Source organism: Anguilla rostrata, chromosome 2, assembly GCF_018555375.3.
Source record: "Anguilla rostrata isolate EN2019 chromosome 2, ASM1855537v3, whole genome shotgun sequence".
NCBI classification, from domain to species: Eukaryota; Metazoa; Chordata; class Actinopteri; order Anguilliformes; family Anguillidae; genus Anguilla; species Anguilla rostrata.
In genome coordinates this window covers 12,257,804-12,282,448 of record NC_057934.1, presented here as the reverse complement: position 1 = coordinate 12,282,448, position 24,645 = coordinate 12,257,804, and the positions used below count along the sequence as shown (strand labels likewise).

The 24,645-nt window shown below is 41.1% G+C and overlaps 1 protein-coding gene across 1 annotated transcript in view; it reads right to left on the bottom strand.

Annotated features, from left to right (window-relative positions):
- arid5b (AT-rich interaction domain 5B) overlaps window positions 1-24,645 on the bottom strand; it is a 67,107-nt gene that overhangs the window by 26,989 nt on the left and 15,473 nt on the right. The window contains exon 4 of the mRNA XM_064320330.1: window positions 15,446-15,676. Within this exon, the coding sequence (XP_064176400.1) occupies window positions 15,446-15,676 (231 nt within the window). The remainder of the gene's footprint in view (window positions 1-15,445; window positions 15,677-24,645) is intronic.

Genomic DNA, 24,645 nt, shown 5'->3' with positions numbered 1-24,645 from the left:
ACTTCAGATCTGTCTGCACAGAATATAGCCTTCTGTCTGTAAGAACAAGGGAAAAATCAATCCCCTCTGTACTCTCTCTCTCTTGCTCTTCCATTTAATACTGCACTATACAGCAGATGGCACTGCCATGCACAGAAGGAGAAAAACATACACAATGAATAAATGATACCTTCCTCGCTAAATAATGCTGTGTGCTCTCCGATTCCCATCTGAAAGAGGAACTGGTCTATTTTTTTAATCATACACAGTTAGAAGGCTTGCTCGACGGAGATATCCGAGCTTAAAGCTTACCATCTTAATCTGTTTATTTTATTTAATATTTGTTTTGCTGAATGCTCGGAGGCCCAAATATTTTTTGGCCTCTGTGATCGTGCGACAGAAACACGTTGGTTCGATGCAAATCCTGTGTCCCCCAGGGTCCCGAGCGCAGGGGTTTCGATGGCGACGGTACGGGAACGGGGAGGCGGCTAGGCATGGCTGTGCGGGCGCGTGTGTACGCTACATAACGGACCGAAGCGCTGACAGCGCTCAGGCACTGCGGTGCAGCGCGAGTCACCGTTTCTCCAAACCTGTACTGCTTCGTCACCCCCCCGCCCCTCCCCGACACCCCCCTACCCCTCCCCCTCCCGGTCTATTTCAGAGCACGCAGCATCAGCTGAAACTCACACAGTAAATATTTCATTTATGGATTTCCTTAAATCATTCATCGCTCATAACCTGATACGCCACGTTTATAGAGTCGTGGTGCTGCCCCCCCCCGCTTTGTTGTCCTTTGTCGGACGCACAAGAACTGCAGATAGGAAGTATATAAGTGGGCGGTCGTCTCTCTGGAATATTCATTATGAATATGAAATGCCCTGTCAGTCAAGTGCGTCACAATCTCAGTTTTACGCCGTGTTGCGTCTGCCAGGGTTTCCAGGAAATCAACTGAAAGGAATGAAGCCCGAAAAGCAGGAAATTACAGTGCAACATTTCTGAAAAATATGAGAACTCTATCCAGGCTATGTTCCTTTCGGTACACTGAAAGTCCTCTGTACCACACAGTCTCACCAGCCAGCTTTATAAACTCATGACCAACTGTTATTTGATCATTATCTAATGTAAAACATTCTCTCTCTCCCCCTCCCCCTCCCCCTCCCTCTCTCTCTCTCTCTCTCTCGCAGGCACACACACACACACTCACTCACAGCCTCACCATTTCAGACTACTTGCATGAAAATATTGTTCTAATTTTATTAGCCTGGGGGTATAGCTATTATTACAAGAAATAGAAAATATGACAAGAAAATGAATACTGGCTAGCCAGAGAACTACTTTGAATTATTTATATCCCTCGTGTTAGAGAGCAGCACACTGACAACTAGTTGCCCTCTAGTGTCACTGTGGGGTATTACCCTGAATTTAAGAAATAATGACCTCATATAACCAAGAAATGTGTAATGATAAAATTATATGTGGACATTTACAGAAATTGCATGAAAAATGATAAATTAACCACTTAGCTCTGGAAAAAAAACAGACTAGCCATGGTAGGACTGAAACCTTAATCAAAAGAGAATAGATTACAATCTAAGGCAACATTTACCACATTCTTCACTGCAGCTGTGCTAGAGAGACATTTCATAAGTTATTGAACATGTCTGACTCTCTGTAAATAAGAGCATTCAGTTAAGTAACAGCAGCGATGATCGTCATGATCAGATGGATTACCTTAAAAAAATCACTTCCGTTGTCTTTGTGCTCACGCACATTCTCTGTTGAAAATAAAAACAGATGAAACAAACAAAGCGCAGCACACTTACAAAGATGAATACCTCCGAGTGACTCACTGTCTCCACCAGCTTTAAAACACTACAACAAACCAAAAAAAAAAAAAAAGTCTAATGGGAAAAAAACCTCCATAAAAGTCTCTATTAATCCCTCCGTTTCATCTCGGACCACGGGCACATTCACGGGCACCGAGCGTGCCCGGTCTGAAAGGACTTGGCGAGGGGGTCAGCCATCGCTACAGCAAGGTCCACTAACCCCGGGACAGCCAGGGCGCTACGAGCGGGATTTATGGACGCGCAAATTAAGGGCGCCCGCCGAACAACAGATGCGCTGTAACAGAATCCCGGCGCTCAACGTTTACTTAGTATATCTTCCATACGCTGCATTTCATCCTCATTTAGAAATGTCAGACAGAACGGGGTGACTGGGGGGGGGGGGTGTGTGTGATGTAAGTTTATCTGCTATCCCTGGCATGTGCCATCCAGTCATCTCACTTCTCATAAATCCCCATTTTATAGGCCCCCCCCTTCCCCAAATACACTCTTCCCCTGTCCCTCTGAATGAAGACACTCATATGCGCTGCGGTTCCACACGGCTCCCGCCATCTGTATTGACATTTAATGAATGGGCCAATTAACACTTAGATTCCACTGGATTTCAAACAGCTTCCCCGGTTTATGTCACTCACCATTCCAATCGGAAGCCATGTGCGACGCGTGGCTCCTCGTTTTCCAAAACATCAGTCTTAAATAAAACATTCAATCATGAATAAAAAGAGACGCACGTGCATTTATATCTACGCAAACATAATATAAGAATATGTTTAATTCATAACGCGTATGGACAAATGCAACATTACACTCCCTTACGATAAATATTTCATCGTGAGAGGGGGTGTGGAGGAAATATCAGAAGCTTCCAATTTAAAAAACTGCTAGAGAAATAATCTACAAGAGGGTAATCACGGGCCCCACGATACATTTTTCAATATAAATTGCACAATGTTCTCTGGGCGAATTCACGCGCGGCGAAAATTAACATCAGAATAGCTGATGCAACTGCATTACAGCCGGCACGGCGCAAATGCAATTAGTCTGACAGATGCAGTGTTAAAAGGCAAGCTAGCGCCGCAGACAGCCATCAAAACTCCGCGCTCGCGCTCCGGCTAATGCATGTGCCCTCTGGGCTTACGTAACCGGTGGCGGTGCGCTCCCCCAGCCCGCCATTCCGTCGTAACGCCACGGCTCCGACAAACTTGTTTGGGACCCGTTCGGGGCGGTCAGGCGGAGCAGAGATTTCGAGGGACGACGGCGCACTTGATACCACGGTATCGCCTTTTGCCGTCCTTACTTATTTATTTAGACATAATGCGGCTGCGAATGAAAAACACCTCTTGCCTCCACCCCCCCGCCCCCCCCCCCCCGTTCCCATTAAGAGTGTTTCCATGGGTTAGGGTCAATTTCATGTCCGTTCAGGAAATTAATTGCAATTCAAGTCGCGAATTGAAAAATGCTCATAATGTTCCATGGAGATTTTCCGCCTCAGTTCATTTCCCGGATTGATTGAACTGCAATGGCGAAATTCAATTGACCCCAACGCTGATGTACAGCATCAGGGCCACTTGTATGCTGTGTTGCGGACATACATTTAAGAGGAGCATAAGCACTTTCATTATTCTGTTTTCTTTCAAGAAAAGCTACACCAACTGCAGGCAGGAGGAAGGAAGGGGGAGAGAGATACACAAACTGAAAAAGAGGAGGATTGAGAGATAAGAGTTCTCTCTAAACAAGAAATTCAGTTAATTAAAAAAAGGTTGAGCAAAGAAATGCGCAAACAATGGTACTTGATCTAGGAATTACATGGTCATTTAGTAAACACCAGTAACATAATTCAGTCCCTTTGACATCATTATCTGTTCTCTCACCACGTCTTTAATCTTTGGTTTTGAATGAATGGGGTAAAATGTGACTTATTTTTCCCCTTCAATTGGGAGAAATTTGCATGGGTCGTGGGGCTGTTTGACCATGCCTGTTTGTTCACCTCTATCCAGTATATAATGTAAATTCCACGGCGGGCTCGCCTACCACAAAGATACGGCAGCTGGTAACAGATTTACTGACTAGCTTTCTACTGCAAATAATTGCATAGGGCTACATGTAGCTTTAATCATACCCAGGACAAGCCCATGTAATAAGTCCTCTTTGTAATTCGTGTCCCTCCGCTAACTATCTTCGTAGCAGTGCAACGGCAGTTTAACTGGTACATTTATCATAGTACTTATGCATTTAAGGATTTCTGCCATAACTGAGCACACACACACACACACACACACACAAATTCACATGACCTACAGACAATGAATTGCGAACTTTAAAACCTATTACGACTTCAAAGAATTTGCGGGCCAAATGGTGGAGGGTCACTAACAGGAAGAAGCCGGCGTTATCTGCACGTGTGATTTCAGTGCCGCGGCTGAAAGCCAGTCGCTAATCATCATCACACGGCAAACAGCGGACCTTGAGTCCCCATGACAACGGGCAGATATGCCCGCACGTATATTTGCAAGAAACACAATATAACTCTGAAGTCGGCGTTCTACCCCCCCCCCAGGTGAGCTGGCCACGTGGACAAGATGGATTTATTCCATTCTTTGCAGGCACACGCAGACATCAAGTGGACATTCGCACCTCCTATTATTTTTAGTGGTGTTAAAATTACAAAGATAAAACTTAGGCCCACAGGCCTAAGATAAAATCGCCCAACCAAGACAACCCGTCTCAGAAATGATGACATCATCTCACCATATGATTACACTCAGATTTAAGCCAGCGTTGACAGTAAAGATTTGACGAAAAAAGGGCACGTCTCCTTCCCCGTCTTTCTTTTAAAATATTCTCTTTCTTCTTTCGTTTGGCAGGTCTCTCTAGGGGAAAATGGAGCCATTTTCTAAGTTTCAACCACACCACATCTTCTCCAGATAGGAAGTCTGTTGTCATTGTGCTGATAACTTAACTAATAAAGTGAAATAAATAACTTAACTGAAAAGTGAGTGCAGTTTCTGAAAAAACATATTTTTTCCTACAATTAAGAAACATCTGTATCTAAATGAGATTTTCTGGTGAGCTAAAGCTTTCCTTGTTTATCTGTCATTAAGTTCAGCATTCACAGGCTCCTGAGGGGAAGGGTGTGGGGGATGTGAGGGGGGGGGGGTGATGTTCACTTTTGTTTGTCAGGGGAACCCACCCCAGCTAACACCAGTACAGATGGACAAATGTCCACAAATGACATGCCGGTTCCCATCTCCATCCTGTCCCCAGGGAAATCTGATTGAAGAGAGAAAAGAAACCCCGCAGATCTGCTCACAACATCGCCGCCCCCCTTTCCCCTTCCTCATGATTCAAGGACCCCACCCCCCAGCCCTCCTTCAAGCTCACAGCTTCCAGCGCTCACAATAAACACATTTGCATATCATTGGTAAAACCTGAATCTGCAAGTTCTTCACTGCTGGCAACGCGGGTCAACAAAGTTAACCTGGCGGGACCCTGCTGCTTGATATGGCCTTCCGCGAAGAAGGCAACAGACAGCCCCCATTTATCTTTCACGCAGAGCGTCAGTGCGGAAGGGAGCCGTCCGCACAGGCTGATATCTCTGACCGCGTATCTGCAAGTGAAACGCGCCAACCTGTCCTCATCACCCCTGCCTCGATAAAGGCATTCTTCCCTTTGAACCGTTCCTTAGTGCCAAACCCAAATAAACTTGGAATAATAACTACAATTAAGTAAACACTGGAGAAACCAGCAATTCATTACGGCCTAAAATAATTGCTAAATATTTTTGTTCCTCATCATCCCTCTGAATGCGTATGTGTTTATGAAATGTACCCAGCTGAAAAAAAAATAAATAAACAACTGGTGATGCCAGGAATTTCAATTACAGTGTTCAAGTAACTTAATTGTTGGCATTTGCTGCCATTTCAACGTCAATTGTACCAGGGAGAGAAAGCTTTTAGACGCCCAGAGAAACAGGTTTGGATGAGCAATATTAAACTGCTTTGTTACTAGACCAATAACGTGTGCGCTGACATGCTCTTTCTGGGTTTTCCGCATTGTGCTGCTCTCACAGAGCACACAGAGGGCTGAGAAACAGTCTCTCGTCACGACGCTGTCATCTGTAACAGCGCGTACTGTACGCAGCGACGGCGCTGGGCGCAAGCCAGCCGGCCTCGCTGTTACGTGGGCTGTGGACGAATCCCGACGTCCATCGCGCTTCTGTCGCGGGATTCCTCAACGCACGGCGCAGTCGCATCTCGGAGAGTTCAATGGAACCGTTTGTTGTTAATAAATGAACTGCAACGCGGTTAAAACCCGTCGTAATAAAAACCTCCGGCCCTTTCATGTGAAACGTGTCCCCGCAGAACCTCGTTAGCTGATTGAGTCTCAGAGCAGACCTTTAAAATGGGCAGTACGGGTACGCCGAGCTATAAGCCCGAAAAAGACTATGAACATAGTTTGCTACAAAAATATAAAATGGTGGCTTTCCACAATGCACAAGCATTGACGAAAAGTGCAATCACTGCCTGACCAAATGTGAAAAATCACAACAGTACGGCAACCAGTTCATTCCCAAATTATTCCTGTTGGAAACGGGAGGCATTTATTCTCACTTTTCTGAGGGAATCATGAATGAGCGCTGATGAATGCATGCCATTGCCTCCTTCTGTTCCGCCCTTTTCATTACTAGAGTATGTGGCACAAGCGCATTTAGCTATCGGAGTTATTCTCTTGAAGTGTGCGCTTACAAGTATGCTTTTTTTTCCGTTCTGCTGCCCTCCGACCTACAGTATGTTGCCTTGCTATTCTACAGTACGCTACCATATGTCTAGTGGTTGGAGACTGAAAAAGCCATGTCAGGATTAAAAAAAAAAAAAAAAAAAAAAAAAACAGGGTGTCAGCTTGAAAAGGTAAAGAGAGGAGAGACTGCTCAAACGAGAACCATTAGTCACCCAACGCTACCGTCTAATTTGGAGGCCTGGTTTTTTTTTTTTTTTTCAAAGACACAGCCCTCGGCGTAAATATTCCTTATCACACACTTTCAAATGGCCTTGTTGATACAGTGCGTTTTGTTCCGTGCACTCCGCGTAATGATACATGATTTGGATTAGTATTTTGCGGCGCACAATGACCGGGGAGAAAGCAAAGTGCACAAACTAATTGTTAAACTGAACCCAGAGGGCCATTAAGGCCATAGCTGTGCAGCTCTTCAGAACGCAGTCAATTATTTCCGCATGAATGGCCTTGCGCTATGCAAACTTATAACACACTGCAGCTCCCAAGTCAAAGAGAGCCTTCAGCAACAGCTATTGTACAAAAACATACAAAACATACACACAATACAATAAATATCTATTATTTGTTTTAACTAAACAGCGGTTAGAGTGATATTTGAAGAAGTCTCCTTTCTAATTTTGAAGCAGGCTAAACCACTCATCTTTGTAACAGTTAATTACAGTGAAACACAAAACTAAGCAAATTCAGCCCACGGGCTCACCGCTGTCAGTTCGGTATGCAAAACTCAATGAGTTAGTACCATAACAACCCTGAGAGGAGAAAGAAATGAGGGTTTACACAACCAAATCTTAACATTCAAATAACGTAACCAAATGTTTGATCTATCATAACCATTTCACTGCTTATTACACCACTTCTGGGAATGTTTTACTCGATGTACATGAAAATCCATTCAGTTTTAGCATACCATTGTCTGTTTATTTTATCAGTAAGCCCTGTAAGTTTAGCCATTAACTTCCACAAGGATGTCTAAGGTTATGTCACAGGTCACTGTCGACACAATATTTTTCACAGTTATTAAATGACTGCTATAGCCCAAGTTAGAAAAATATGCCATGCAAGTTTGAAAATGACAAGCTTGCCCTATTTAAATGGCCTCCATTTCTCATGCAGCACATTAATGTCATTCAGTTGCAGAATGAGTCGTCCTCTGTTGTGTTGGCGCCGCAGCAGAAACGAATAGGGAATGATAATGCATATACAGCACACATCGGCGGGGAGTCCGCAGCGCTACCTGGAAATGGCTCTGTGGGGGGTGTTTGGGGGGGGGGGGGTGGTGGTTGAGATGGGCCAAGAAACTACAATAAAAATCTAGAGAGCCTCGTATATAAAGCCTTACTGTACGTGAGGTGATTCAGAAATAATTTGCACGCCATTCAAACAGTGCAATTTTGAAATGCGAATCGCCTACATATGCATTGCTACCGTGAAAAAAAAAAAACAGATATAAGGGAATGGATTCCGTTTTGTGTCTGTTTAGTCATTTATCAGTGTGACAGATGGAATCGTTGGAGACACTTGTGGGAAATAAAATCTAAGGTCAAAAACGATAGCGGCAGAGGACGAGAGCGTTTATTCCAAGTAACAGCACGGGACTGATCCTAGGTCAGTTTGCGTCCACCAGTGAATCCACGCATCAGCAGACAGCAGCTATGTCACCCCTCTCAATACAGCGGTGTCAGAATAAAGTCAAACGAGGCTGAGAAATTCCTTCCACTCACAAATGAGCCTTTAAAAAACCCACATCCACTTAGAGAGAGAAATGTCTGACATAGATACACACATACAACAGCCTACAATATATACATACGCTATGGCCTTGTGGCCCACTTGTAGGAATGAGGGACAAGCAAAAAATAAAAATAAATAAATAAATAAATCAATAAATAAATACATTTAAAAAATAATAAATAATCCAACTTAATTTCAGTATTAACCTGAACACAAAAAATTCATTTCGATAATTGTGCATGTGGGAACACTAATGCCTTTTTTGTTCCGTCGATGCGCGGCTGCCCATGTGACGCACTCATGATCTCTGTTATGTGTCACAACTGCTCATTAATACACATCACGATCGCAGAGTCAACGCTGGGAGCTTTGAACCACTGCCAGACAGAGAAGTTCTACTAACAGAACTTTGACCTCTAAACGTATAACTTCAAACTTCATTTAAATCTAGAATCCTATTGTGTGTGTGTGTGTGTTTCTTTTTTTGTACACGCCAAATCCTACCCCACCGACACCCCCCCCCCCCCTAGTGCTAACTGCCATACTATGCCACTGTTAATGGGAAGAGAAAAGATTAATCAGTATCTTGCTCTAAAAATATCCATCTGAGTAGTTCACATGCTGCTCAAGTTCCTCTTAAAGCAGATTTGCAATAGCTGCTCAGCTTATTGGCTATTGTTTTGATGGCAAAGGGGGAAAAAAATCCCCTTTCAAGGATTATTAATAATGTGATGTTAAAAGCACAAGGCTGAACTAAATACAGCACTTCATGTGCCATTTAAGAACATTACATAACAAACGCGCACAAAATGTGCTGACCTTCAAACACTCAAAATCCATTTTACGGACTGCAATAAATGAAAATAAATGGGCCGGCCTTTCAAATGCAAACAATCTGCTTAGCATAAGAACCAAGTTGGACAACACCCAGCCTTATGTTATTAATTACTGGAAAAATACTGCGCTTTGTCTTCACCTTGGTGTCACTTCTACGAACGAGGGATAGATGCCTTTCAGTAAAAGCGTCTCCGCTGACCTCCTTAGTCCCGGTGTGTTTTGTCTGGGAATATGGGCCGATACAAGCAGACAAATATGTGGCGTCCATCCAGTAAGAGTGACCGGCTGTTTACGTTTGCATTTGGGCCTCTGACTGCATACAGAAGGGGGGGGGGGGGGGTGGATCTGACATAAGCAGACAGGAGTGAATCAGGCAAGGCAGACACGCAATAACAGCAATGCAGCAGACCGAAACAAAAACGCCAAAAGAAAAAGATGGAAGACATCAAAAAATAACCTGCTAAAAGGTTAGGCCAAATCGCAATGTAGTGAGACAAAAAACAAACACACACCGAAAACAAAAAACAAAAAACCAAAAAAAAAAAACAACTCTTGTCTAAAAAGGACGTCACATGGTCTGTGACGAGCCTGCATAATAACGTCCTTAACCATGACAACATCTATCAACAGCCGTCTCAATATTCTTCTCAGGCGAAATAGCTGCTTCTGGGGCCAGTATGGAGGGACCGCACTGCTCCGCACTCCATGTTCTCGCATTCCTAAAAGCCTCACTGAGAGGAATAATGACTGACTGTGTACGAAGAAGACGAGGAGGAGGAGGAGGAGGAGGAGGGGGGGGGGGAATAAATAAATAATGAAAACAAAGGAATTCTGCCTGTAATAGGGAAGTAATGTTTTCCTGATGGCGCACAAAGAAGTCCTTGAAACACTATTTGCTTTAAACCTATTATCAGATATTTTTGTATGTTCCTTCAGATCCATGTACTCAGACTCATTAAATGTTTATGGGGAAAGGCGCGCGGATGTCAGCGCGGCAATAAATCATCGAAGCTCCAGAGCCGCTCGCATGCAGCAAACAATCCCTGCAAATCAGCCGGCATGTAACCTTACAAAGAGTTAGATGAGATTCGAGAACAATAATTAAATGCTGCATCAGGCTTTAAGTGACATTTTATTTCAGACTCCAGTATATAAAGCAGGGTTTTTATTTTTTATTTTATTGCCGGTATAAAAATTATTCTGAGCCCTGAAAGGAAGGTTCCATTTTTTTGGCATGAATTATTTATTTTCCCGGTAAGTAGTCTGCTGGGGATACAAGAGACTAAAAATCAAGCTCAATATTTTCTTTCTGGGTGCAGCATTCCAAATCAATGCACATCATAGCCACATTTCTAAAGTTACTTAATAACAACAGAAAAAAGCCATTCAAGTGTTGACATGTAGTGTTCCTTTCTTGAAAGCAAAGCAATACTTTTGAACAAGAAATGTCGACTCTCCATCTCCTGAGGATTTATTGCCAAGAATGAGCTCTTTGACTAAAGAGAGCCAGGAGCGTAATTAGTCCAAATCACAGTGGAGCACACTAAAAATAACAGCACAACCTCAAATGTCAAACCTAACAGATAATCCATTCCTACGATGCGAGTGTGAGTTATTGTTATTTCACAAAAAACACACACAGACAAAGACACACAAAAAATTACTACATCAAGGAAACACTGGCATTACTGTATAGGAGACCCTTATGCACAGGATGAACACAGAGGCTGGTAGATGTCTAGTGTTTGTACAGAGGTTGAATTCAATTTAGTTACACAATCCAGAAAAGATTACTTTCTCTGCTGGTTTGTTCACAGACAATTGTTAAAACGATTACATCATCCCTCACTACAAATTTAACAACACCGGGACTCCTACACAGCAGGTTCTGGGTACTTTAATAAAGTATTTCATATAACTCATAACTGTCAGCCGAGGCCCCAAGCAGCATTAGAGGAAATAACAATTTTGTTTAAATTTGACAGAATGCATTACAAAACAGTTACTGGAATTTTTACATTGCTGTCTCCTCTCAGAACGTCTCTCAGCTGAGAACCTCATCAGCCTGAATTTCTAACACAGTCTATACTCATAGCAGCAGCATGACACAAATACAAGAACACCAAGGGGACTGTGGGAAGGGCAATGCTCAATAATGAGGAATTTAAAAATCCTTTCAGAAAGCTGGTGACGGTGGTCCAAAATTCCCCTGGAATTAGAGAAATGATTTAGCCATCATGTAAGCAGGCTACGGTAAACAAGATCCCTGTGTAGACAAGCCATTGTCTTTACGAGTTTCTGGCTTCAAGCACTATCCTTTAAGTGGTGCTCGAATGTCAACCTGCTTGCATTTAAGGACTTGCGCCACAACAACTGGAAACCATCACACATGGGAATGTATACCTTGAAATCATTTGGCATTTGAAAAATTTAAGTTAAGTATGGCAGAATTAATCTGAAGTGATAAAACACTGACCCCGCAGACATGTTGGACTAACCGCAAATAACACGTGTACGCCATTTTATTTGAAATCCCTGTACACTTTAACCCCCTGTGTGATGTTTCTCAAGGCTGTTCACTGACGGTGGTTGTAATAACGTGCATCTGGATGTCTTGCATGTTATTCATTAAGGAGCAAGGGAACAGCATACCTCCCTGCACAACTGTACAAATTCCACTCAAGAGGAAAATGTTCTCAGATTTGAAAAATAATTTTTGGTTAGAAAAAAAATAACTGTAGGGAATAGTTCTCCTGAGACTATTACCTGGGAAACAAAAAAAAATTACATTTCAGGCTCTCAAATTCTCTTTCAATTACATGTGCAGATGAGATGTATAGCTATCAACACAGTGAACTGTCCTCTCACAATTCAATCCATACTGAAATAATGAGCCAAGATTTAATGCCATGCTTCATTTTCAGAATACTGCAAAAGATTGCTACAAGCAATTTCTGAGCATCTGTAAGTGCGTGGTGTGCACACAGAAATAGAGTTTACTTTATACTGTTTTCTTAAGCATTCATACAATCCCTACTTGAGTGTCTTAAATGATTACTACACAGTGTCATTTATATGCAGGAATGTCCATGGTTCCATGGCTGTGCTGAAATTGATCTGTTTGGAGAATCTGGATATCATTAATAACCTGAATTAAATCCACCCCAGCCAAATGCAAGAAGAGGCTCTGATGGAATGCTGAATATGTTCCCAGTTTTGGAAATGCTTATGTTTTGTGAAATGTGAACAGCACCGTTTCAAACAAACAAACCATGAGTATTTAATTTTCTTCTCTTCCCCCGAAGGGGAAACTAGGACAATTTCATATCCTATGTGGTCAAATGAAAAGCTTGCTATAAATAGCGAAAAAAAAAAAAGATCTGCTACAAATGTGAACCGTTTATTTAAAGCAGCGTGCCTTTGCAAACATAGAAGATTGCGACAGGGCTTGGGCAACGAATTCTCTGCTATGTTCCATAATTTATCTGCCAGGGAATAACGGCGTATATAGAGGACCGGCCTGATGTTTCACAATATTCTAAATAAGAACTTTCCATACGCTGGATGATGAATCTTTTCCCAGTATCTCATTATTCAAATTTTCCACAAGCCACATGTTCTCACCAGAGAGGCTCGCCCACTTCTGTGCTCCTTCCCAGCACCTTAATGGCATCGCACTGCTGTTCTCTGGAAGGCATGGCGCATTTTCTGACGCTGCCTGGAAATACCAATATTATGCTGAATAATTCCCCGGGGACTGATCTCCAATCCTCGAAATATTTTAATAAGCATACACCCTTTCTTTCTATCCTCTTAAAACACAGACATCGCAATTACACACGCGCGCGCACAGATAGAACTGCTGAGATCTGCAAGACAAATGACAGTTACTTTTCAAAGGCAGGAAGGGGTTTGGGGGGGGGGTGGGTGGAAAAAAATTAAATGACCCATTTTCATTGGAATATTTGTGATAAACATACCAACGGTACTGAGTGCTACTAGGAATGAAATTTGCATGCTGCACATTGAAAGCTCTGGCGTACTGGGGCAGGGAAGTAATGCTGTTTCAATGTGATTTATGAAGGTACAAATTATCAACAAGCTTAAAAATAAAAGCCCAAACAAAGGGCCTCTCGGTGATTAATAATAATAATGCCTTCCCTCTGTTGCGCACATCTTTTCCATTAGACGACCAGGTAACCTTCATGCACTCATTCGTCAATGGCATGCGCAAATCAGACAAAAATAAACCGCCATTTTCATCAGGGAAAAGCTGGTCTGGACAGACCATTAAACTGATAAAAAATATTTCACCAGATGTAAGGCAAAATCCACATTAACATAAAGAAAACAGGTACCTAATTTTTAAACACAGATCTACAACACGCGCAAAAAGACCTACGCAAGACTAAGTATTAATAAGCATCAGATTATTAATAACTACAAGTAATGAGACCAAGTAATGAGAGATGTCAACAGTTTACTTCAATATTATTCTAGTTTTAGTTTACAGAACATGTTCTCGTCCTTAATACACCCTGCTAAGAAGTATTTCCTTAAACTCTAACAAAACAGGAAATGATCTGGGAGGTACAAAGACTGCAGAGAAATGACACGCATCATCTTGGAAGCTGCGTTCAATAATTTACCAGTCCTTCCATTACACATATAAACAGACTCATCATTCCCCGGGCTTGGCTCCGCATCTACAGCTGAGCTTGGCTCTGTCCTTCCTCTATGAAAAGGGAAGTTCTTGCCATCTGGAACTAGCAGAGTGAGTGCAAAAAAATAAAAAATAAATCACATCACTGTTACAGCTAGGTGCAAATATGGAAGAGATGCATTCAAAATGTGAGGAAGCCAATGAGGAATGTACCGGAATAGTTGTTGAAAGCTGTTGTAAGAAGTTCCGTGAATTCCTAAGGTCAAGGTCAGGGCCCTCAAAACCACATAAAGAGAGGGCCCCTCCCGCCCCTTTTAACAGGGTGGGATCCTCACCCCTCCTCCACCTGGAACACGGCCCAGTAAAGTGTGGATCAGACATCGGTGAATTTACAACTCGCTGTTTCCTTAAACAGAAAAAAAATGAAAGGAAAAAAAACACATGTTCAAAGAGGCAAGTACTGTACTCCCTGTGGCACTTCCATTAAAAAAAATGAAGGAGAGCAGGAATCCTGATTCGCTCCAAGTCCACGGATTACAAAAAAGCAAGGCTGCAACTTGTTGTTCAAGATTGTATTTCCAGAGTACTGATACTGCAGAATTCCCTTGTTCAGTTGACTAAACTTCTATAGCACCTGGACCCTCTCTCGAAATCTTTGGACTTCATTTCTTCATAGCTGTGTTACACAGTTCAGAAACCAGGATGTCAAAAGCAGGAGCTCTCAAAAAGCAGGGGATTTTTCTGCCAAGTAACCATAATTCCAAGCATAAAAAGTACTTTAAGATTGTTCTGTCTCAGATGCGTTTCACATCAAAAATAAAATCTGTCCCTATGTAATATATGTGGCATATGGTAACTCTTGTGAGAGCAGTGACTTCATACCACAAGACTAAGACTTATCAACTCCCTCTATTGTAGTAAATGTAACACTGTTATTGGACTGGATTCTATGTCCAATCATTAAAGTACTTAAAACTCAGTTCAGAGAAGTTTAAAAGCTGAAATGCATCCATATAAATCAATGTAACAGGTTAAAAGCTTTCATTGTCTCACCCATTTTAAGCATCTGTGTGCTGTAGGAGCTTTTGAAGATAATTAACCATTTCAACGACTGTGTCACAATGACTAAGCACAGCGGATCATTTCCATTTCCTGCTTGTTCATATTTGACATTTGATTAATCAAATGTCCTCTATGTGCTACCCGCCACTGCGGCTCTGTCCAGTGAGTCTGCGTGACTGCATGTTGGTTCAGCTCTATCCAGTGGCCACTTACTGGTCACGTAATGTGGGACATGCCTTGAACAGAGTATGAACCAAGGATCAAAACAAATTTGCCTTATTTGTATTATTATTATTATTTTTTACCTTTCATGTCGAAGTTTCTTTGCTGTTGACCTAATTCAACAACATCCATCAAGCAAAGGCTCATTAACAGCTCTGGCAATAACATTTTAAAATTAATGATTCACATTACGCACACATGCATGGACAAGTGCACATTCATACTAAGACACAGTAGACACACCCATGCACGCACCCATGCACGTGCGTGCACGCACACACACAAACACACACACAGGGTTTTGACCTCTCACCAAATTCGTCACAGATGCTCTCGTTTTCGATGAGAGTGGGGTGGTCAAAAGTGTCGCGGCAGTACAGGATCTTGGTGTTGTTGCTAAGGGAGGCGATGCCGCCAAGTGCCAGCACCACGTGGTCTGTAAGCAGAGAGGACGGCCGCTCCCGCAGACGGGCGATGACAGACCGGTACCGACAGTACTGCGGGTAGCTGAGAACCAGAACCTTCCCTTCCTCGTCGTCTTCGCCTGAGGAGAAAGAACAGACAGGGCATCGTTTTAAAAAAAAAACATTTTTAAAGCACCAATCACAGTACAGCAGTCATCTGATTGTTTTAAAACTGTCCACATACAGTAGTCTGCAGCATTATGGTCAGCTCTGGGGGAAATTGGTTGGCCTCGTGTACAATATTCACTGCAGGCCTCAGGCATACTACCTATTATGTGTGACCAAGCAGCTGTTTGCACATGATGGTTCCCTGCATGGACTGGCAGGGTAAAAATATCTGGGACGTGAGCCATGTCGTTCACTGCAGACAGATCAGAGCATAGCAAGCGGGTCCCTCTGTCATGCACTGAGTCAGAGAGAGGCTCCTGCTTAACCAAGACACCACCCAAATCCAAATGAACTGCTTACCCAAATCCAAATGAACTGCTTAACCAAGACACCAGCCAAATCTTAATGCACTGCTTAACCAAGACATCACCCAAATCTTAATGCACTGCTTAACCAAGACATCACCCAAATCTAAATGAACTGCTTAACCAAGACATTACCCAACTTTAAATCAACTGCTGAACCAAGACATCACCCAAATCGAAATGAATTGCTTAACCAAGACACCACACAAATTGAAATGAACAGCTCCACCAAGATGCCACCCAAATCTAAATGAACAGCTTAACCAAGACACCACCCAAATCTAAATGAACTGCTTAACCAAGACATCAACCAAATCTAAATTAACTCCCTAACCAAGACATCACCCAAATCTAAATTAACAGCTTTACCACTTAGCTAATAAATCCCCACAACAGTTCACATGTTATAGCAGGTGGTTTGAGACGCTCCCGAGCGCTGTACCCTCAAAAAACCACCATACTGCCATTGTCAAGCTGCTCAGACTGCATAAAGCCACAGCCGAGAAATCACAGTAAAATACAACCCACTCCACACAGTCAAGAGTGAGCTTGCGTCTGTCGCTGCAGTCAAAATCTATCCATGTCAGAAGATGTCAGGTAGAACGGTATTGAAAAAGCAGACACGCGGCATGCCACTCAAAAAACACAATGCTGAAAATCGCTGTGTTTCAGGGAAAAGGGCATCAAATCACTGGAATATTTTTACACCAAGGTCTTTGCCACCAGTGGTTTTCCACCTCACTCCCTAACCTACTTTCTACGGGATGACAGAAGATTTTCAAAATCTATTACATTGTTGTGAAATTTCCATCCATCACATTGAAAACCGAGCCACAAAAACCCGGAGTTGCACAACCCAGACAATTAGCCTGTGTATTTCTTGTACATGGCATTTGCGTCACACAAACACTTCTGAAGAACTTCCTGTACATTTCTCAACGAGACAGGCAAATAAAGCAGTGACGTTATAGGTATAATAAAATGCAGTGTCCTCTGCACTGAGCTTTTACTACAAACAAACACACACATTTTAAGGATCTAGTTAATCTCACGCTTTGTCAAAGTTATGATTCTCTAACACCCTTTCCAGAAATGATAACCCACGGTGTTTGCCTCATTCCAAATATACACCCAGTTAATTCCCAGTGGATGTCAGTGCTTCCATATGCAGAGAGGAATGCTGCATCATATTTTCCCCCTACTGTAGGTCTTAACAGTCACATAACAAGCCACAGAACAAGTCTTGTGTGGTCTATCTTCTAATAGCCTCATGTTAAATATAATATTGGTCCAAATGTGGAGGGAACATTCCACATTTCTAAAAAAATAAAATATTTTATCTGACAAGGTTTGGCAATATTTGCTCAGGTTGAATGTGCCTAGATATTACAAACAACTGGATATTATATACAGCATATATATATATATATAGTGAATGTACAACACACACACACATATACACAAACACACATAAGTAAAACATACATACACAACATATATTTGCTCTTATCATGCTGGTGTAATTATTTTTCTTTTTTTTCGTGTTTGCACCTCATTTCAGTTTCTTTGAGGCACTGTAGCAGTCCTCACATTGCACAGCTTAAGCTTACATCGGGCTCCAGTTCTTCCTCATATCCCACCGCTCCTTCCCTCAACGACACAAAACCTCTCAGCTCGTCTCAAAACCTGACAACACACCTTTCTTCCCCCCACGGCCAATCAATGCATCTGAAACTGCTTTTCAGAATATCCAGGATTTTATGGGCTACCAAGGCCCTGCTAATCTCACCAGGAGAGTCGGTCCATTGTGCTCGGCGCATTTGCTCTGGGCAAAGATGAGACCGGAGAAGAGGGGACGTAACTGAAGCCCCCCTCTCGCTTCACAGCCATTTTCGTTAATAAAATCTACCCTTTTTAAATAAAGGAATCCTTATCTTAGCAATTTAATTGGTTGGGGCCGCACTATCATTAGAGAGCAGAGAAAATCACATTAGGCAATTTTCCTTTAATACTCCTGACAAGCGGCCTTTGTCAAGAAAACAGGTATGCACAGACTGGTTGCAAAATCAACCTCCGAATCTGCCTGACTAAGCTTCGCATGTCTTATCAGATCAGGAAGCATGAACTCCCAATTCTTAACCATATCAACTGTTTTCTCCTGGTTTACAAACCATGTCTTCCTGCAGAAGGTCTAGACAACTGTGGGAATATTTACAGAATGAATATCAGCCAACACATTCTATCAGATGATGTAATCCGATTAAAAAACATACACCCACACACACCATGAGAATATCAACAGTCATTTTATGGTTTGAAAATGTGAAAACTTCACTTAAAACCATATATTGAGGATTACCTAAATTCAGTCAGTGATGGTTTATTGATTTATCTCAAAATGGCACAAAATACAGGAGACCAATGTCAGCTTTGCTCTACTAGTGCAAAATGTTACATTGACACAGATTGGGAGCAGGGCTTCTTAGACGGAAACCAATCAATGTGTTTATTACAACTTACAAAACAGATAACAACAGCGATAACAACAAGGAAATTATATTATTTCAGATCTGATGTGAATATTTTTACTTATTATTATTATTATTATTATTATTATTACATATTTTACAATTTAAACAATAACATCACACTTTATTAGTTTGTTAAAAATAAAAACGATTCATTAATGTAAGACACAGGGCATTTATGCACCAGTGATGGTTAGTCTGACTTGGAAGAATTTATCTCTGCACTCACGTTAGAGAACAAAAATAGACATGACCACTTCCCTTTTGTGGCATTCAACATTTGCCATTTATAAGTTTCAAACAGAGTGTCTTTTTCAGACAGTCTATGACAGACAGTCTATAAGTCTATGATAGAGGGAATGTCAATGGTCACAACATGGATGCCAACTTTCCCACTGAAGTTTGTAGTTTTTTGAAAAAACTTGTAAATTATTAACACTCTTCCCCTTTCTTTAAATGTACCCTGACCAAAAGGAGTACAAAACCAATTCATCGTGCGGTTAACACACAGGAAAATGAATCCTCACATAATTTTAACAATCCAGATAACATTCGATTACATCAAAAGATCCTTTGATTATCTTGCTGGGAAATGAAGTCTTTCAAAAGACACTGTCCCGTATCAGCCCAGACACATTTTTCAGACGCCACGGCGGAGTGACCGGGCTCCTTACACAAACAATTGGCCGTGTGTTCCCTCCGGTGCCAATTCTGCGTAAGCGTCAATGTCTCAAACACCAATCATACATGGGTTCCCATGAAATACAAACACTGCCATTTAAACGCATTCCTCCGGTGCCCCACCCAGAGTCTCAAGCATTTCTCAATATCTTTCGCTTTTCAGTCTCAGACTCAGCAAACAACAAAAACGTCTTGATTAAAAAAGGCGACAAGTATTATTTCATCTTGCGGAGTGAAAGAAAACATAACCATAATGCCTGAAAATGGCAAATGCCAATTGCTATTCTAGTTTTTTAAAAACAAACTGAAGCCTTGTGTTGACACTAGAAAGTATGTCTTTATAATTAACAGTATAAAACCACCTATTATCTTAAAGGGCAGGTTTTTGTCACTGTTGACTGAATACCCCCACATATTGCATATTTCTCGTACACAATACAGCATTGTATATTAGATTTGACATTTTCACTTAGAACCATCACCTCGACAGTTCTTGCTGGGGTGTAGATCACAGCTTAGACAGTTCAAATCCTACCATTACTCATGCTCTGAGATCCAAGCAGATTATGTTCAAACAGGCACAACATATTTTCCACATGTGTAAACCAAACTCCTGATAACAAAAGGCGTAGTCTGTTCATTTTTTGATATTGGTATAAATAAATATGCAATTTCTTATCTGATTTCTCATTGACCACATTTGAATCATTAACACAACAAAATAAAAAAATATATTTTTATCAGCTGTGAAGCTTTCCCCCCTCCCCCCTCCCCCCCGCATTATCCATCTTGGCAGAGACGTATGTTAATGAGCATAAATGCATAACATTACCAAAGGCAACGCTGGTGTCGGTTTTAGCAGTATGACACAAACAAAAGTAAACACACAAGGTGAACATTAACAAGAGGAGGACTGTTTTGAATTCTGCGAGTTGTGCTGTTTGTTGTTCCACTGGTATTGATTTCAGGGCTGCACTGTTCTCATTTCAGCGGTCCCCGTTCATGCGTACAACACAGCCCCTAATAACACAAATGCATCACACTCTTTCTGCAACATCAACGGTTTTTAACAAAAGACGTGCCACAGTGAGCAGCGGGCCTGCAGCATCTCAAGCTGTTTGTCTTTATTTAAAAAAACCAGGAGCTGCCAGTGAAATATGTGGGAACAATATAAGGACATAGAATCTTCAGCAGGTTCGACACCACCGCTAAATATTGAGAGAGAGAGAAAAACCTTTTCATATTTAAATGAATTTAATAAGCTCCGCCACTGCTTACATTGTTCTGTGAACTTTCTGGAGCCTTGCACATGCCCTATATTAAAACCACAAAATGGTTCCTCTTCAGTTCAGATCTGTTCATTTAGAAATCATTAGGGGTTGAACCAGCTTTTCTCTCTCAGCATGTCTGAAACTCTTCAAAGCGTATCACATTTGTGCAAAAGGTTACAAGAAGCCAGAGGAAACCTTCTATTGAAACTATGTGCCTGGTAAAGTACCATACAGGTTTGTTCCTATATTTAATTACCCAAACAGTCAAATGTGCCTTTCTCTACCCGGCTGTTATATTTGTGCAATTGCCTACTTAGATGCCAAAAGAAACATTTTGAACATCTAGGCATAATGTATTACAATTTACTGAAAATGGACACGGGCATAACCACATGCCCTGCTTCTCCCCAGACCACAATAACTTTGCTCTTTATTTGAATCAATTTTTGTTGAAACCTAAATTGGCTTTAGCCACATTTTCCAAAATATACCTCAAATGTCAACGTAAAACACTCCTGTGATGATTTATTTTACCTCATGTTATTTTATTACATTAGGCATTCCATTCTCTAAGCCCTGCACTTTCAGTCTGCTCCCTAGCAACCAACCAAAGCAGTGATTTTTGTGGAGCTGGCAGTGTTCCAGTTTTAACAGTCTGTGTTATTGATTGCTAGATTGCAAAGTTTGCATTTAATAGCTTCTGTGCTACATGACAGAATTATACAAAATTTGTCGTGCCAAATTGTTCCTTTGCCCGAAGAGATTGCTGTTAAAAAAAACAAAGCCACTATATCAACCAGTGCTAGACGAAGCATATTTAGCTGATAATACTTGCACACGACTCCCACACTAACCACCACATAAGCTGATAAATATCTGTATCATAAAACCATTATTGTTTTAACCTAATGCAACAGTGAGTAAAACCAGGAACAAAATGACTTCATAAAGACACGGGAGATCAGACCAAATGGGTTTTATGTACAGGAAATACATTTCCCAATTGCTCCTCTCTGCTATCTGAACTGAAGCAAACACCATTGTTTTTTATTACAAATGAAAAAAAGATAAAGCACTACTCAGTAATCACCACAGAATGCATTGAGAAACAGGCTTGCCTGAAGCTGTACACTGCCAGAATAGTTGGTCAAAGAGCAGTTTTAGAACAGGATTATCCGGTTAATCTTTAACAATAAAAATTGAGCTCAGTGCTTCAGATGTAATTCACATGAAATTCATTTCACACCAACTTGTCTGTAAATATCACCACAGTTTATTTTATCAACAGCACGACGCAAAGAACATTGTAGCATTGTGGCTTCGTGTGAAGAACGGAAAGAAGACTAAACAGAAATTAGCTTTCACTTTGAAATTCCTTTCCTTATCTTGACAGTCTAAGCACCCTACTGACCTACCTTGTAATATACAAGGGATTGTGCTATTAGGCTAACTCTTATTCACTTGTTAGAGTAACATGGCACTTCCTCTTCCTGTACACAAGTCATAATATCCCAGTAAAGGTAATGCAGTCCCCGCCTCTTTTAAAACTGTGTACCTCAAGAAACTATTAGCGTTGTCAGTTTGACCAATCAGATCAGTAAAAGTAGTTATATGCTAATGAACGAAATACAATCCCTCATGGGGCCTACTGAGTGTCACAGGTGCATGATTCAAACCCAGAACGCTGCAAGTGGTGTTCTGTTGATGTTAAGAAGCCACCTTTAACCTACCTACAACCCTGAAATGGATGTGCAAGGCTCCAACTTCTCCCATCAGACTGGGACAATAGCCAGCGGGTCAGGGTGCCTGTGCTTCTCTGTTTGTCAACTCATGTCAGCATTTTTAAATGCAGTTGGTCTGGGTCAGTTGAAATCTCTAATGTGTCATGGAATTATTATTTTAATTTGTTTTTTTTTTGGAAGAGGCATGATCTCACTTTTACATAACCTTAACAACATAACATAAGGCACTCATTAACCAATCAAAGGTTAGGGGAGGGATGCCTGAATGACAACAACCACAGATTTAAAAAACAAAATGGCATTCTTTATGGTGTAACGTGAAGGTCATATGAACACTATATATGGGATTACAGTAAAGGATAATGCAGCTAGCTTTTTCAAGGTAACCAAATCAAACTGGATAGTTAGTCACTACAAAGAATCTATTATTGTTTTTTAACAACAAAGGAGCAAAGTTGGAACATTGATTAAGTCCTTCTAAACCACATATAATAGAGTTCACTGAAGGTGCAGAGCATTACAAAGGGAAAATTCCCTTACTTCTTCCTCTCTTAGCTAGCTACTGTAGCTTAGGGCTGTAAACAGTCATTTGACACTGATCTTTTTCTCAAACATAATCTAATAACTCATTCCACTACCACTGTTTAGACATTAGTTGCAAACACCTACACTGCTGCAGAACAATTACATTCTATCTCACTTACTTTTCACCCATCCACAAATCATTATGTCCACAAAACATAGTGGTAACTTACATACACTACATGGCTGAAACACTTCAAGCAAAGAGCAGCCAGAAGTTTTTATGCTTTTCTTTGTACTGGCGCTAATGTGTAAACTAACTGACTACGGTCTAATCACAGGGTAGTTTTCTAAATAAGCACACTGTATTTTCCTGCCCAGGCTGAACTTAGGAAATCTATTTAAAATCAGTTTTTATAATGCAGTAATTTATTTTTTAAGTAACTGTGTTGTTGCTGAATGATTCATCTACATACCCACCAGTGGAATGCTAATGTACAGTTATATTCAGTTGCTATGATATTCAGTTGCTATTCTTCAATTCACCTTCGCAGCCACATATACACCCTTTGCCATTCTATATACTGTCATTGAAATACTATTTCATATTCTTAGAACTGCAAAATACACACTTTCTGAATGAATACACAACATAGTTTGAATACTGATATAGTAAAAAAAAGAAAAAAGAAAATCTGCCTAATTTGTGTGCATACAGCACATTTCATTCACAATTTCTATTATAAATTGGCAAACTATGCTCAACACAGTGGTGTTGGATCAAAGTACAAGCCCATATACTCCGGCAGGAACTATTCGCTTGTTGGAGGAACTGTATACTCAGTCAACATGTTGGCCGAGCCCCAATATACTATTATGGCATGCAGCAGCATTTACTGAATGCTAGTCAAAGTGGAAGTGGCCAAAAACATGAACCATAAGGAAATGAGCAGACCTCTCTTCATATCCTTTATACCTCAGACCACAAAACTATGTCCACAATGCGACAACAGTGTTTTTGAATTAAAAAAAAAAAAGTGCTTTATAAGCATAGTTCCCAGCCCATATCCCATCAAAGATATGACCCCTATTTAAGTATAACCCCTATCAGCTAATGCTGCCAAACTGTTTACTAAAATGACTCCCACTCCTGTATATTTTGTGTCCAAAATGTTTGGCCCTAATGGGGAACATTCCTCGATTGCGCTTAGAGCTCATTTTAATTTTACCTTGCGAAACTCATGTTGTTTTCATTTATAAGCACTACTGATTTTATGACAATTAACGCCCAACCAAGTAAGTGAGCAGTTACGTTGATCCCTATAGGATAATCGTTGCCATTGTTTTTGTCTGGAATTGGAAGTGGATCTCTCTTTGTGCCAAGAGTTTCAGTTTAAAAAAAAAAAAAATCCAGTAAAAATGCAACTGCGATCAAAGACTTGATCAAAATCACTGCATATCTGTGATCGCAGGCCTTTGTGGAGAGAGAGAATGAGTTGTTCGGATTTCAGACAGAAAAAGCTATTGATTTCTTGCAATGTGCCGAGCAGAAATGATTCAGTGACATCATCAGGAATTCAATATGCAGCCTGCACTATGCTTTTTGTGTTAAGCATGTCTTCATACATGCTAACATACATAATTAATGACATCAAATTACAGATTTTGTCCATGGTTCCTCTAAGCAAAACCATTTTCGTTTGTGAACAATGGATTTTGTTTGAGCTCATTTTGAAAGCGGTGCGGTGTTCTCATGAATTTACAAATGTCTTATTCAACGCAAGCTCCATTGAGTTAACAGTGATCGCAATGCCATCAGTCAGCTGAATTTT